This window comes from Anomaloglossus baeobatrachus, chromosome 1 (assembly GCF_048569485.1).
Source record: "Anomaloglossus baeobatrachus isolate aAnoBae1 chromosome 1, aAnoBae1.hap1, whole genome shotgun sequence".
NCBI classification, from domain to species: domain Eukaryota; kingdom Metazoa; phylum Chordata; class Amphibia; order Anura; family Aromobatidae; genus Anomaloglossus; species Anomaloglossus baeobatrachus.
This window is the reverse complement of record NC_134353.1, coordinates 819,888,724-819,901,731: the sequence shown is the minus strand read 5'-3', so window position 1 is coordinate 819,901,731 and position 13,008 is coordinate 819,888,724. Positions and strand designations below refer to the sequence as shown.

The window sequence follows — 13,008 nt, the reverse complement described above, 5'->3', positions numbered from 1 at the left end:
CGGTCGGTCTCTCTCTCTCGCTATGTCAGTCGGTCTCTCTCTCTCTGTGCCAGTCTCTCTCTCTCTCTGTGTCTCTCTCTCTCTCTCGGTCTCTCTCTCTCTCTCGGTCTCAAATCAAATCAAATAGGCTTTATTGGCAGGACCAAAAAACAACAATTAGCATTGCCAAAGCAAAAAAAGAAGTGTGACAGGGGAGTGGGTTTGGATTGTGGAGATGGGGTGTTGGGGCCACAATTTGGGGAATGATGGTCCATCTTGAGGTCTTTAGTACCCCTCATCTTATGACATGTGATGACATATTAGGCGGCGATCTCCACCATTGATTCTTCTTCCCCTAGTAGGATGCAGAGTTTCCTCTCCTCGTCCATGGATGGAAAGTCCGGGGTATGAGCGGTAAGTATCTGGAAGTGGGAGGCCCTCACTACACTCGGTCTCTCTCTCTCTCTGTGTCAGTTGGTCTCTCTCTCTTTCTCTCTCTCTCTGTCGGTGTCTCTCTCTCTCGGCCTCTCTCTCTCTGTGTCGGTCTCTGTCTATCTGTGTTGGTCGGTCTCTCTCTCTGTTGGTCTCTCTCTCTCTCTGTGTCTGTCGGTCTCTCTCTCTCTGTCGGTCGGTCTCTCTCTCTCTCTGTGTCAGTTGGTCTCTCTCTCTCTCTCTGTGTCAGGTGGTCTCTCTCTTTCTCTCTCTGTGTCGGTTGGTCTCTCCCTCTCTCTCTCTCTCTGGGTCAGTTGGTCTCTCTCTCTTTCTCTCTCTCTCTCTGTCGGTGTCTCTCTCTCTCGGCCTCTCTCTCTCTCTCTGTGTCGGTCTCTGTCTATCTGTGTTGGTCGGTCTCTCTCTCTCTGTTGGTCTCTCTCTCTGTGTCTGTTGGTCTCTCTCTCTCTGTCAGTCGGTCTCTCTCTCTCTCTGTGTCAGTCGGTTTCTCTCTCTCTGTGTCAGGTGGTCTCTCTCTCTCTGTCGGTCGGTCTCTCTCTCTCTCTCTCTGTCGGTCAGTCTCTCTCTTTCGGCCTCTCCCTCTCCCCCCTCTCTTATACTCACCGATCACCGGCGCGGCGCTGCATGGCTGTCATACTGCTCTGGCGGCTTCTCCTGCTTTTGAAAATGCCGGCCGCTCATTACTCCATCTCGTATTACCTGCTTCCCTCGCCCACTGGTGTCTATGATTGGTTGCAGTCAGACACGCCCACATGGTAAGTGACAGCTGTCTCACTGCAACCAATCACAACCGCCGGTGGGCAGGTCTATATCGTGCAGTACAATAAATAAGTAATTAAAAATAAATGATGTGCTGTCCCCCCAATTATGATACGAGCCAAAGTAAAGCCACACGGCTGAAGGCTGGTATTCTCAGGATGGTGAGCTCCACATTATGGGGAGTCCCCCAGCCTAAAAATATCAGCCAGCAGTCACCCGGAATTGCCGCATCCATTAGATGCGACAGTCCTGGGACTCTACCCGGCTCATCCCGAATTGCCCTGGTGTGGTGGCAATTGGGGTAATAAGGAGTTAATGGCAGCCCATAGCTGCCACTAAGTCCTAGGTTAATCATGACAGGTGTCTGAGATACCCCAATGATTAACCTGTAAGTTAAAGTAAATAAACACATACACACGAAAAAATCCTTTTTTTGGAATAAAAGACAAAAAAAACACCCTCTTTCACCACTTTTTTAATCCCTAAACACCCCTCCAGGTCCAACGTAATCCACACGAGGTCCACGACGCATCCAGCTCTGCTAGATGAAGCTGACAAGAGCGGCTGTAGAACACAGCAGCTCTCTGTCAGCTCCACGCAGCAACTGAAGTGAGTCGCGCTGTCAGCGGGGATGTTACTGAGGTAGTGCCTGTATGTGTGCGGTGATGATGGGTGCGGTAGTGCTGGGGTGTGTGCGGTGATGATTGGTGCGGTGATGATGGGGGCGGTAGTGCTGGGGTGTGTGCGATGGTGATGGGGGCGGCAGTGCCGGTGTGTGCGATGATGATGGGGGCGGTAGTGCCAGGGTGTGTGCGGTGATGATGGGGGCTCTCTTTCTCTCCATCTCTCTCTCGCGGCTAAACTAACGCAACACTTTATTTCACAGGAATCAGTTGCCTTTATTATCACACTATTTACAACGCATCCGTCACATGCATCACACAATGCATTGTGACAGATGCCAAGCGACACAAGTCTGAAAATACCCAAAATTGTGCACGGGAGTTACGGTAGTAGCAGATGGTGCTGGTCTGAGTGCTAATGTTGACCCCTGTCTACCAGTGAAATCATCTAAAACTTCATATGTATTTTTGAAATGGGTTATGGTGCATTTTAAAATGGTGGTCAGGTCATATAAAATACATTTTCTGTTACAACCGGGCTGACTGGCTGTCTATGGTGTATTTGTCTATCTGTGGGAGATATGGCACCAGGATTAGCAATGGGAAGAAGGCAAATTGGCAAATTGGCAAATTGCAACTGCTAGGTAATCTTAGTTCCTGGGATTGATCTGAATGTTATTTTGGCACATACGACCTATATTACCACTACTGCAGACCAAGAACACCCTTAGGCCCCCTTCACATGTCAGTGATTCTGGTTTGTATGTTGCAGTTTTTATACGTACCAGAAACATGGACATATGCAGACCCTTTAAAATCAATGGGTCTGCGCACACTTCAGTGATTTCTCACTGACCGTGTTTCCATTTGGCGCACACCCGTGTCCATGTGTTCCGCATGGAGACATGTCCGTTTTTCTCTGGCATCACTGATGTCACACAGACCACGCAGTGGTGTGATCCATGGGACACGGGCCAGAGAAAACACGTATCTTTGAAATATAATGATTTTCTATGCCCCCTATCTCCAGCGATGCTGTCTCTGGCCGCTGCTGGTTCCTAGGCCGGCTAATTATGCTCATGGATATTTAATGTACCATAACCCGGAAGTAACAGCAGAGGGGAGATAGCGGCGGCCAGAGACATCAGAGCCGGAGACATCAGCACCACGGACAACAGGAGCGGGGACAGGTGAGTATAGAAACAATAGGTTCTGGACAGGAGAGTGAAGGTATAGGAGGGTAAGAAGGGGAAATAGATTTTACTTTAAATTATTTGTATTTTTTGGTTGAGGAAAGTGCGTGAAAATAAGTATGGCTAACAAAATGGGTGTGGTTACAGAATGGGTGTGGTTTTCAAATGGGCGGGGTTTACAGATAACCTGTTGTTAAAAATTTGAATCCCACCCCTGGGTACATACCATTAAAGATCTTCCCATAAGTAAATACATCAAAGCCAAAGGGGGTGCTTTTTTGGAGATTAGCTACAGTATATATAGATACATGACAATATACACTTGGTTGGTGGCTACACTGGAGGTATTTTAAAAATAACAACATTCTGAGCCGCTGTGAGAAAAAAAATGATAACATATATATAATTTTTTTTTTCATGAATATAACATTGACAGTGACGTCCATCATTAAGGTGATGGAAACTCTTGATAGATATATCTTCGACTCAGGGGTCTGGCCACTGTGAATACGCTAAGCAATATATTTTTATATATTTTGACATATACTACACACAACCCCCCCCTTTTTTTACATGGATACAATGTCTGTGGTGGCGTTCATCATTACGGTGGTTTTATACACTTGACTGATAAAGTTTCCTTGTAGAGGTTCTAGTCACTTTAAAGACACATGTATATTTTTTATTTTTTACTTATTTTATATTTCTCTTTCTTGAAATTTTTTTTGTTTCCAATTGTTTGTGGGCTATGTTCATGTATAACTATATATGTAAATGTTATTTTTTTAATAGTTTGATACTTGAATGGGATATGCTGTGTCACGCTAACAGATTGTCTGCCCGCTGATTTTTTCAAACTATCAGTAGGCGGTCTTCTGGGTACACCATATGCATAGAAGTCTGATATCTCCATCTGTTTCATGCTTTGTTGATATTCTGGTCCTGAGGAAGAGGTTTCTACCTCGAAACATGTAGACCTATGAAATTAAAAAGATATCAATTTATCAACAACTCTACATCTTCATTTGGCTGATGCACGGCGTTAACCCCTTTTCTTCTCCTGTTTGAATACCTATGGGCCCCAGACACACCAGTCCAACCTTGAGTATGAGTACAGACCGCAATTCATAAACCAGCCACAGGTCTCCTCATCGGACTCATATATGCCTATGATGGTGTCGAGTTCAGGCTTGCAGATCTATTCTTACTTGGACCATGAAACACCAATGTGTGAATCAGGCGCAACACAGCACAAAGCTATTTTCTATCTCATCCAATATTCATGTTACAACATACACCACTATATATTGGATTATGACAACTCATATTGGTGGATGCCCTAAAGACATAGAAAAAAAAGTATTTAGAAAATCTTCATAATTCCAGTTCAACTAATTAAATAGATTTCTTGACTCTACTATACCTCAAATAATGTTCAGTCTTTATTTCAACTGCCAACGCCAACTACCAATCTTACACTAACAAAAGGATTATTTATGCATAACATTATTATTAATGCAGACATCAGGAATCAGCTTTCTTTCAACCATGGTGTTTGCAAATAAGATGTGAGCCAATTCATTTGACTAGCGTGCATTAGAGCTAATCATATAACTAGCTGTTCTAGTTTTTGCTTCTCTACTTCCCAAAATATAACCTTACCAATAGTCTAATTACTGCTAAGTATATTGATTATTAACTTTGCTTCTTTCTAGCTATGTGGAGTGGTCTATTCCCCCACCTGATACAATCCTGGAATAACTACAAGTGTCTAAATCCAGATTACCCAACATGGATGGATCTTGTAAAACAAAAAGGATTTGCCACTCAGAAGTTTGGCAAACAAGACTACAGAAGTGGATCTCATTCTCTGAGGTGAGCTGGTCAATTTTATCTAAATTAATTAAAGCTGAAAGGGATCCTGTCACGCCGGATAATGATATGTACCTGCAGATATAGCTTAAGGCCGCTTTACACACTGCGATATCGGTACCGATATCGCCATCATGCGTACCCGCCCCCATCGGTTGTGCGACACGGGCAAATCTCTGCCCGTGTCGCACAACATCGCCCAGACCCGTCACACTACTTACCTTCCCTGCGACATCGCTGTGACCGGCAAACCGCCTCCTTTCTAAGGGGGCGGTTCGTTCAGTGTTCCAGCGACGTCACAGCAGCGTCACTGAACCGCCGCCCAATAGAAGCGGAGGGGCGGAGATGAGCGGGATGAACATCCTGCCCACCTACTTCCTTCCACATTGTGGCCGGGAGGCAGGTAAGGAGAGCTTCCTCGTTCCTGCGGTGTCACACGGAGCGATGTGTGCTGCCGCAGGAACGAGGAACAACTTCATTACTGCTGCAGTAACGATATTTGAGAATGGACCCCCATGTCGCCGATGAGCGATTTTGCACGTTTTTGCGACGATGCAAAAACGCTCATAGGTGTCACACGCAACTGCATCACTACAGCGGCCGGATGTGCGTCACAAAATCCGTGACCCCGACGAGATTGCTGTAGCGATCTCGTAGCGTGTAAAGCCCGCTTTAGGCATACACATTAGATGGCTGATGGCCAAATGATACTTCAGGTGATCATTCAGTCTAAAGCCATCTCAGCTGACACTACCATACCCAGAGCCCTTATTCAGCTGAGCATTGCTGTGTTTTGTATGAAAAGGCCACCAGATGACACATCGGTGCGATCAGTAGTCTGAAATTGGACTTGTGTGACATCTCTCCGCACCATCAATCAGTTGATTCCGGCATAGAATTTAATCTATTGTGTACGTATGGGGCTGAAGGGCTAATCTACAGGTAAATAGCGTTATACTCAATGTGTGGCTTCTGGGTAAAATTTAACTATCAGTCATTGAAGCATGCCAGCAAAGCTAAAGTACACCCTGCACTTCATAGCTGGCTTAGCAGTGCATCACGGCTTTCTTCCCTAATTAGCGGTTGGTGTTTATCACAATTTCTGTATTGTCCACCTGCTTTTCGCGTGGGATCTCAATGACCTTGGGTTCTCTGAAGATTCCTGGCCATGGACCAAAAATGTCATTGTTTTGTTCATCGAGCCATTTAGTTATCACATTTGCCTTCTGACATAGTCTTCGTCATGCTGAAAAAAACATTATTCATCACCAAATTGGTCCTCGATCGATGTGAGAAGCTGAGCTTGGAAAATGTGTTGATGCTATTCTTTATTCATGGAAGTGTTCTTAGCCAAAATTGTGAGGGAGCCCACTCCCTTGGATTCAAATCATCCCCACAAATGAATGGTCACAAGATGCTTTACCATGGTATTGTCATTTTTTCCTCTCTGGACAATCATTCCTCCAGATGTCCTAAACACTCTGAGGCTTCTGCCACACTCACGTGAAATTCACGCACGTGCCGAGAGACACGTATTTTCCCTGCGTGTTGCGTGAAGGTAAGTACGTGTCTCTGGTACGTGCGTGACACGTGTGTTCTACGTGTGCTATCCGCGATAGCACACGTAGAATCGGTAATTATTATACTCACCTGGTCCTTCCTGATGTCCGCGCTGCTGTCCGTGGTGCTGATCCTCGGTCTCCAGCCCTCCCGTCTCCCCGCTGCTGCTGCTGCCGGCTGCAGTGAAGTGAATATTCAATGAGAATAATGAGCGGCGGTCGGCAGCAAGAGGCAGCAGCGGCAGAGACAGGAGGGCTGGAGAAGGTGAGTTAATGTTTTGTTTTTTTTTCACTGACATGTTTGTTTTCTCCGGCGCGTGTCACACGGGACCGCATCCACACTACACCCGTGTGGTACGGGTGCGGGCCGTGTGACACCCGTTCTGCCGGAGAAAACACTGACATGTCAGCGCTTTGAAAATCGCACACACGTACAAACGCACACGGACACACGTTCCGTGTGGTTTTACGTGTGTGTGCCTGCTACCATAGGGTAGCATTGCTGTACATGTCTCCGTGCCGCCGGTACGTGTAAAAAATGCCAAACACGTACCGGAGGCACGGATGTGTGGCGCTAGCCTGAACGAGACTTTATAAGAGAAAAAAACTTTTCCCCAGCACTCCGCAGAACTATTCCTGTATTTCCTGGAAAGTTATTTTTTTTGAAGAAGCCCTCTTCAGACTGAGACATTTGAAAGAATTATTGTTCGGAGAAGAAAAGATGAGCACAAGCTGTGAACAATGTATGGGCATTACAATGTACTCGGCATTACAAGGTCTTCTTTGCAATTTTTAATTTAATTTAATTTAATTCTGCAACATTCACTGCGTTTGTGTTACACATTATTTTACCTATTCCCTTCGTAAAATCTGGGGCTAAAACAACATTTTAGTAGTAAGAATGTAATTATTTTTTTTTTACCGCCCAATAGTATAACATTTTGTGACACACAAAATCTAATCAAAACCGCATGTGTTATGATGCGGTTTTGATGTAGAAAACCCCACCAAAACAGTGTCAAAACCTTTTTTGTGCATTTGTTTGCTAAATTATACACCATATTCCTGCACCAAATCTGCATCTCCTGGCAAAAAAAAAATCACATCACTATCACATCATTTTGATGCGTTTTTTTTTCCAGAAGATGCAGATTTGGTGCAAGAATATGGTGCATAAATTTCAGCACCAAATCTGCATCTCTTGGCAAAATAAAGTGTTTTTCAATATGTATTGTTGAAATGCTCACTGCACCCCTAGATGAATTTATTTAGGGTGCAGTTTGTAAAATGGGATTACTTGTGGGGAGTTTCTAGTGTTCTGGCAGTTCAGAGGCTTTGCCAATATGACATGGCACCTGCAAACCATTCCAGCAAATTATGAAGTCCAACATGATGCTCCTTCCCTTCTGAGCTTTGCACTGTACCTGAAAAGTAGTTTTCAACCACATAGGGGGTATTGGCACACTTAAGGCCGCTTTACACGCTACGACATCGCTAAAGCGATGTCGTTGGGGTCACGGAATTTGTGACGCACATCTGGCCGTGTTAGCGATGTCATTGCATGTGACACCTATGAGCAATTTTAAATCGTCGCAAAAACGTGCAAAATCACCAATCGGTGACATGCCCCTTTCATTTTTTTTTTAATTTCTCGAGTTGCCACATTTGGATAGCTAACCGTAGTTCCCCAAGAACTCCAGGCCCGGTTTCGGTGCACGGGTACTTGTGAACCTGTGCAGATACAGACTTTTACTGTCCGGGTCTGCCAATCATGAATAATGACTCAATAATTTTCTAGATAAACTAACTTTATGGACTCTTGGTTCTCCTTTAAGAGGTTATCCCCTACTTTTACATTGTTAGTTTATCCTTAGGATAGGTCATCAATGTCTGATCGGTTGATGTCTGGCACCACCACGATCAGCTGTTCTTGGTGCCAACGGCGGCAGTAAGCAGCCAGAAATGCTCAGTTCCGGAGTTGCCCCATCTTCTCGTAGTGGCTATGGCTGGTTACTGCACATCCACCTCCTATTTATTAAAATGGGAGGCGAATGTGCATTACCCGGCCGCATCTGCTATAAGTTGACTCGGTAGGTCCAGAGCTCAGCATTTCTGGCTGACTGCTGCCACCGCCCGCACCGAGAACAACTAAACGGCGAGGTTCAGGGTGTCAGACGCCAGCCGATCAGACATTGATGACCTATCCTAAGGATAGGCCATCAATGTAAAAGTAGTGCACAACTCTTTTAAAATTATTTTTATTGTATATCTTAAAACCACCTAATTTCAAAATCAAAAACAGATCCTAGTACCTGGCACTGATGCTACAAAAATTAGCATGGAATATATTTCAATTAAAATTTACTTAGAACAAGTGTTTTATACAATGAAAATATTGTCCAAAAAATAGTTCATCCTATAAGTATTATTGTCACTATACAATTGACTAAATATTATGTTACTTGTCAGATCTGGTGGATCTGCACTTGAGTAGGTCCATCGTTCTCCTACGCATGCTATAGCTCCCCGACAGGTCACCCGTTGCCTTCGCTGGTCACGAGGGGCAAGGTGTAACCATCAGGGAGCGGAGTTTGTATGAGTGCCCACTGTGACCAAGCACTGCATACCCTGAGGGTCGCTGGTAGGTGGGATGCCACTGCTTCCATCAATGATGTCACTCAGGAGCTCCAGGACACCAGGTCCCCTGGTATGATCTGTTGCCAGCAGATATGAGATGCTGTATCATCTGACACAGTCAGCTGGTGAGAGGTTCCCTCCATTCCGCTTTCCTCCTCTCCTTCCAATATAATGTGGGTGGTTTGGCTGGTTTCGCTTGTGCTGGTTCTCTGAAGTTTTCCTCTTCAATCTCCTGCTGTAGGGTTCAGCTTTAGTTTTGTTTACAGCAGGGTACAGTTCCCTTTTGGTTTCTGCTGTGGTATCAGCCTTGTGTTTTGTTTCCTTTTCCGTTTAGTTATTTTCTTGGTGTAATTGTCCCACCTGCTGCTGTGTGCCCTGTCGCCAGCCGCCGCGCTGTTTGCTGCCTGGGAAGGACTCTGTTAAAATCCTCCCTCACCAGGATCGGCAGGCAGGGGAACTTATCCATGGCCCTTAAGGGTGTGTGACAGTTTGACAACTAGCGCCAAGTGCGACCAACACACTGTGCTTGCTAGCGTGCAGGTTGTCTTGTCCCATCATCCTGCATTGCAATAATACACAAGCCTCATCAAATTAAATACAAGATATGTGAGCCTCTGACTGATGATAATTTGTAGAGTAAATCAGCAAGGGAGCACAAAAATGAATGCAATATACAGCTCTGTTAATTATATCATGCAATAATAATAGGATTAGTACAAAGTGCAAAAATGAACTTGAAATAAAAATGAACTTGAAATTACAGGTTTTAAAATATACAATAAAAATTATTTTAATTTGGTTTATGAACTTTTGATTCTCATTTATTTAGAAATGTAATATGGCGTCCGCAGCCAAAATAACCCTCCTTCCTTACCGAGCCCTGATGTGTTCCCAAACAGTAGCATTCCACCGCACATGGGCTATCGCTGTACTCAGGAGAAATTGCACAATAAATTGCATAATCAATTGTCTCCTGTTAACCTTGTAAAAATGAAAGATTTGGAGTTAAAACAACATTTTTGTTATAAAAGTGTATGTTTTTTTTAATTATCACAGCTCAATGTTATAATATTCTCTTAAGCACCTGTGGGTTCAAAGAGCCACATCTAGATAAATTCCTTGAGAAGTGTAGTTTCCAAAATGGGGTGACTTGTGGGGGTTTCTATTCTTGATTCCAGTCACTTTTGCACTCCAAAGTCAAATGATGCTCTATTTCTTCTGACCCCTGCCATACAGCCAAACAATAGTTTTGCACTACATATATGGTATCTCTGTACTCAGGAGAAATTGCTCCACAAACTGAATGTTGCATTTATTTCTGTGACTCTTTTGAAAATAAAAAAAATTTGGGGGATAAAACATTGTGGGGAAAATTAGATTTTTTTTTTTTTTAAACTTTAGTGAAATATCTGGGAGTTCAAACTGCTCACCACACATGTAGATAAATTCCTTGAGGAGTATAGTTTGTAAAATGGGTCCCTTGTGGGGGGTTTCCACTGTTTAGGCACATCAGGGACTCTCCAAATACAACATTGCATCCACTATCTATTCCAGCCAATTTTGCTCTTCAAAAGTCAAATGATGCTCCTTCCCTTCCAAGCCATGCATAGTTTTCCACCACATATAGGGTATTGATGTTCTCAGGAGAAATTTTACAACAAATTGTATGTTTCATTTTTATCTCCTACCCCTGTGAAAATGCAAAATTTGGGGCTAAAGCAGCATTTTTTGTGACAAAAAGTAAAATAGAATGGATCGCCCCTATGCCGATGCGTGTTAAATCCTGCTGTCAGAGTTTGTCAATCGGATTTAACAGGCTTACAATCGTGGGCGGAGCTATGCTTTACTAGCTATTTGTTAGAAGCAGGTCCTGGCTGTAATACACAGCCATTATTTGCCGAATATGGGGCGGGCTCACCATATGGGCCCGCTCTATACACCATCTTCCGACTTGCACCTTACATGTATAGCTTATGTTGTTAAAGGGTTAAAATCCTAAGAATTTATTACAGCTTTACGTGTCCGAAAAAAATGTAGTCTGTCTGTGAATTTTAGATTACTTGTTCAGAAAAAAAACAATCTGTTTGCAGGTTTTTTTTTTACTTGATCTGAGAGCAGTATGATGTAGGCAAAGAGATCCTGAATCCAGCGATGTGTCACTTAGATTACTCTGTGCCGTTATTCTGACACAATCAGAATTTTCATATTCAGTTATGTAGTATGATGCCCTGGCAAAACCAGGTTGTCACAGAGACTGCACAAATCTTCCAGGTGCAGGACTCCATCCTCCTTGGCATACCAACCAAACCCACTCCCAGGTACACAACATCAGCCAGCAAAGCCTAGTCACCCCCCATGACAATAGGGACACACCAGTGAGCAGGGCCAAGCAGATGGTGACGCCCACCTAGGGGTCCTGAGGTGTTCTGGGAGGGAACAAGACAGTTTAGACAGAGGAAGCGAGTGGAATGTGAAGTGGCAGGGTAGTCAGGAGTTGGAGCCCCTGGACTACCGGACTACTGACTAGGTGGCAGTCGGCAGACAGGGCCACAGGTGATGGAGATCCGGTCACGGGAGACCTTAAGTGGACCTGGGCAGGGTTGTAGCCCGCCGGTGCCGACAGCGGGAATCCGGTCCAGAGGCCGTGCAGTCGGGGTGCCTGGACCCTAGGGCGAGGACTGCTTCAAGCCCCTTGTCAATTAGCAAGCAGAGGACAAGATTCCACGTCTTGTCCCACCAGCAAGCCCAGAGAGCGAGACGGAAGCCCAACGAGGGGGATAGGGCTCCGCAATTTCCTGCTAAGATCCCACGGGTCAGTTCTCGCGGGCCACAGCTCCCAACACACAGAATCACCACCGGGAGTGGACTTCCCCGTTTCAAACGGAGTAGTCAAACTAAGGATACAAACACTAAGTGTAGGAGGAAGGAACGCCTGTTTGCTGTACCAGGCTGTGGGACCCGAATACACCGGTGCCCCAGGACAACACCTCCCCTATCCGTGGAGGGGATACCATCCTGCTGCCCCACTCCATCAGCCCCGGGCGCCCCATACCAAGGCAGCGGCGGTGTCACCAACAATCACCGCAACCAATGGGTGGCGTTACTGACAAACTCTTCCCTTGTAAATACCCCCTTTTTATTGTTGTGGGCGGCGGGCTGCTGCGCGAGCCCCAAATCCGGCTGCCACTCGAGCCACAGCTTTGAACCTGGATCCAAGCGCCTCGGGTAGCCTTCCCTGCCGTGGTCAGTCACCCCTGCCCGCAACAGTAGCAGAGCTGAGTGCTGTCCCACCCACACCAGGCTCTCAATAGAGAATGCACATTGTCACTGAGGTGTCAATCAAAGGAGTCGGCGTACCTGACTTTTGTGCACCAACAATGTAATCCAAGCAATGAGAACTCCTGCTGCTTTAACATACAAAGCAAATAAACAATTGATCACACCTTGGCAAGACAGGCATCCCTGCATTATCTGTTAACCCTTGCAGCATGCTGTCTTCAGCTTGCAAACCTGATGACAGATTTAAGTTCTCAACTGACCTGACGCATTGAACAGGGTTTATTTCTGCAATGTAGGGGGCAATGTGATGCACACAGGCACTATACAAGATGCATCATGGAGTTCATATACACAAACTTTTATATTCCTTTCAAAAATTACAGCTTAAAAGCATTGCTGAAAGCATATTATAAAAACAACTGAAATTATGTCTGAACACAAAGCTTTTAACGGATTTCAAAGCAATGCGGGTTTTATCCGAGGCAATCGAATGGTATAGATTATGTGTTAGACCACTGCACAAATAATGGACTCCATACAAACAAGAAGACATTCATAATTATCTCAAGGGGTCATAGAGATGATTGCATTAATTAGAATGATAGATACATTTTGACCTCTGGGTTTTATGATGAAATCATTAGGCCATTTTATAGT

The 13,008-nt window shown here is 44.9% G+C and overlaps 1 protein-coding gene across 1 annotated transcript in view; it reads left to right on the top strand.

Moving 5' to 3' along the window:
• Positions 1 to 13,008, top strand: part of ARSK (arylsulfatase family member K) — a 284,607-nt gene that overhangs the window by 95,930 nt on the left and 175,669 nt on the right. The window contains exon 3 of the mRNA XM_075325083.1: positions 4,720 to 4,879. Within this exon, the coding sequence (XP_075181198.1) occupies positions 4,720 to 4,879 (160 nt within the window). The remainder of the gene's footprint in view (positions 1 to 4,719; positions 4,880 to 13,008) is intronic.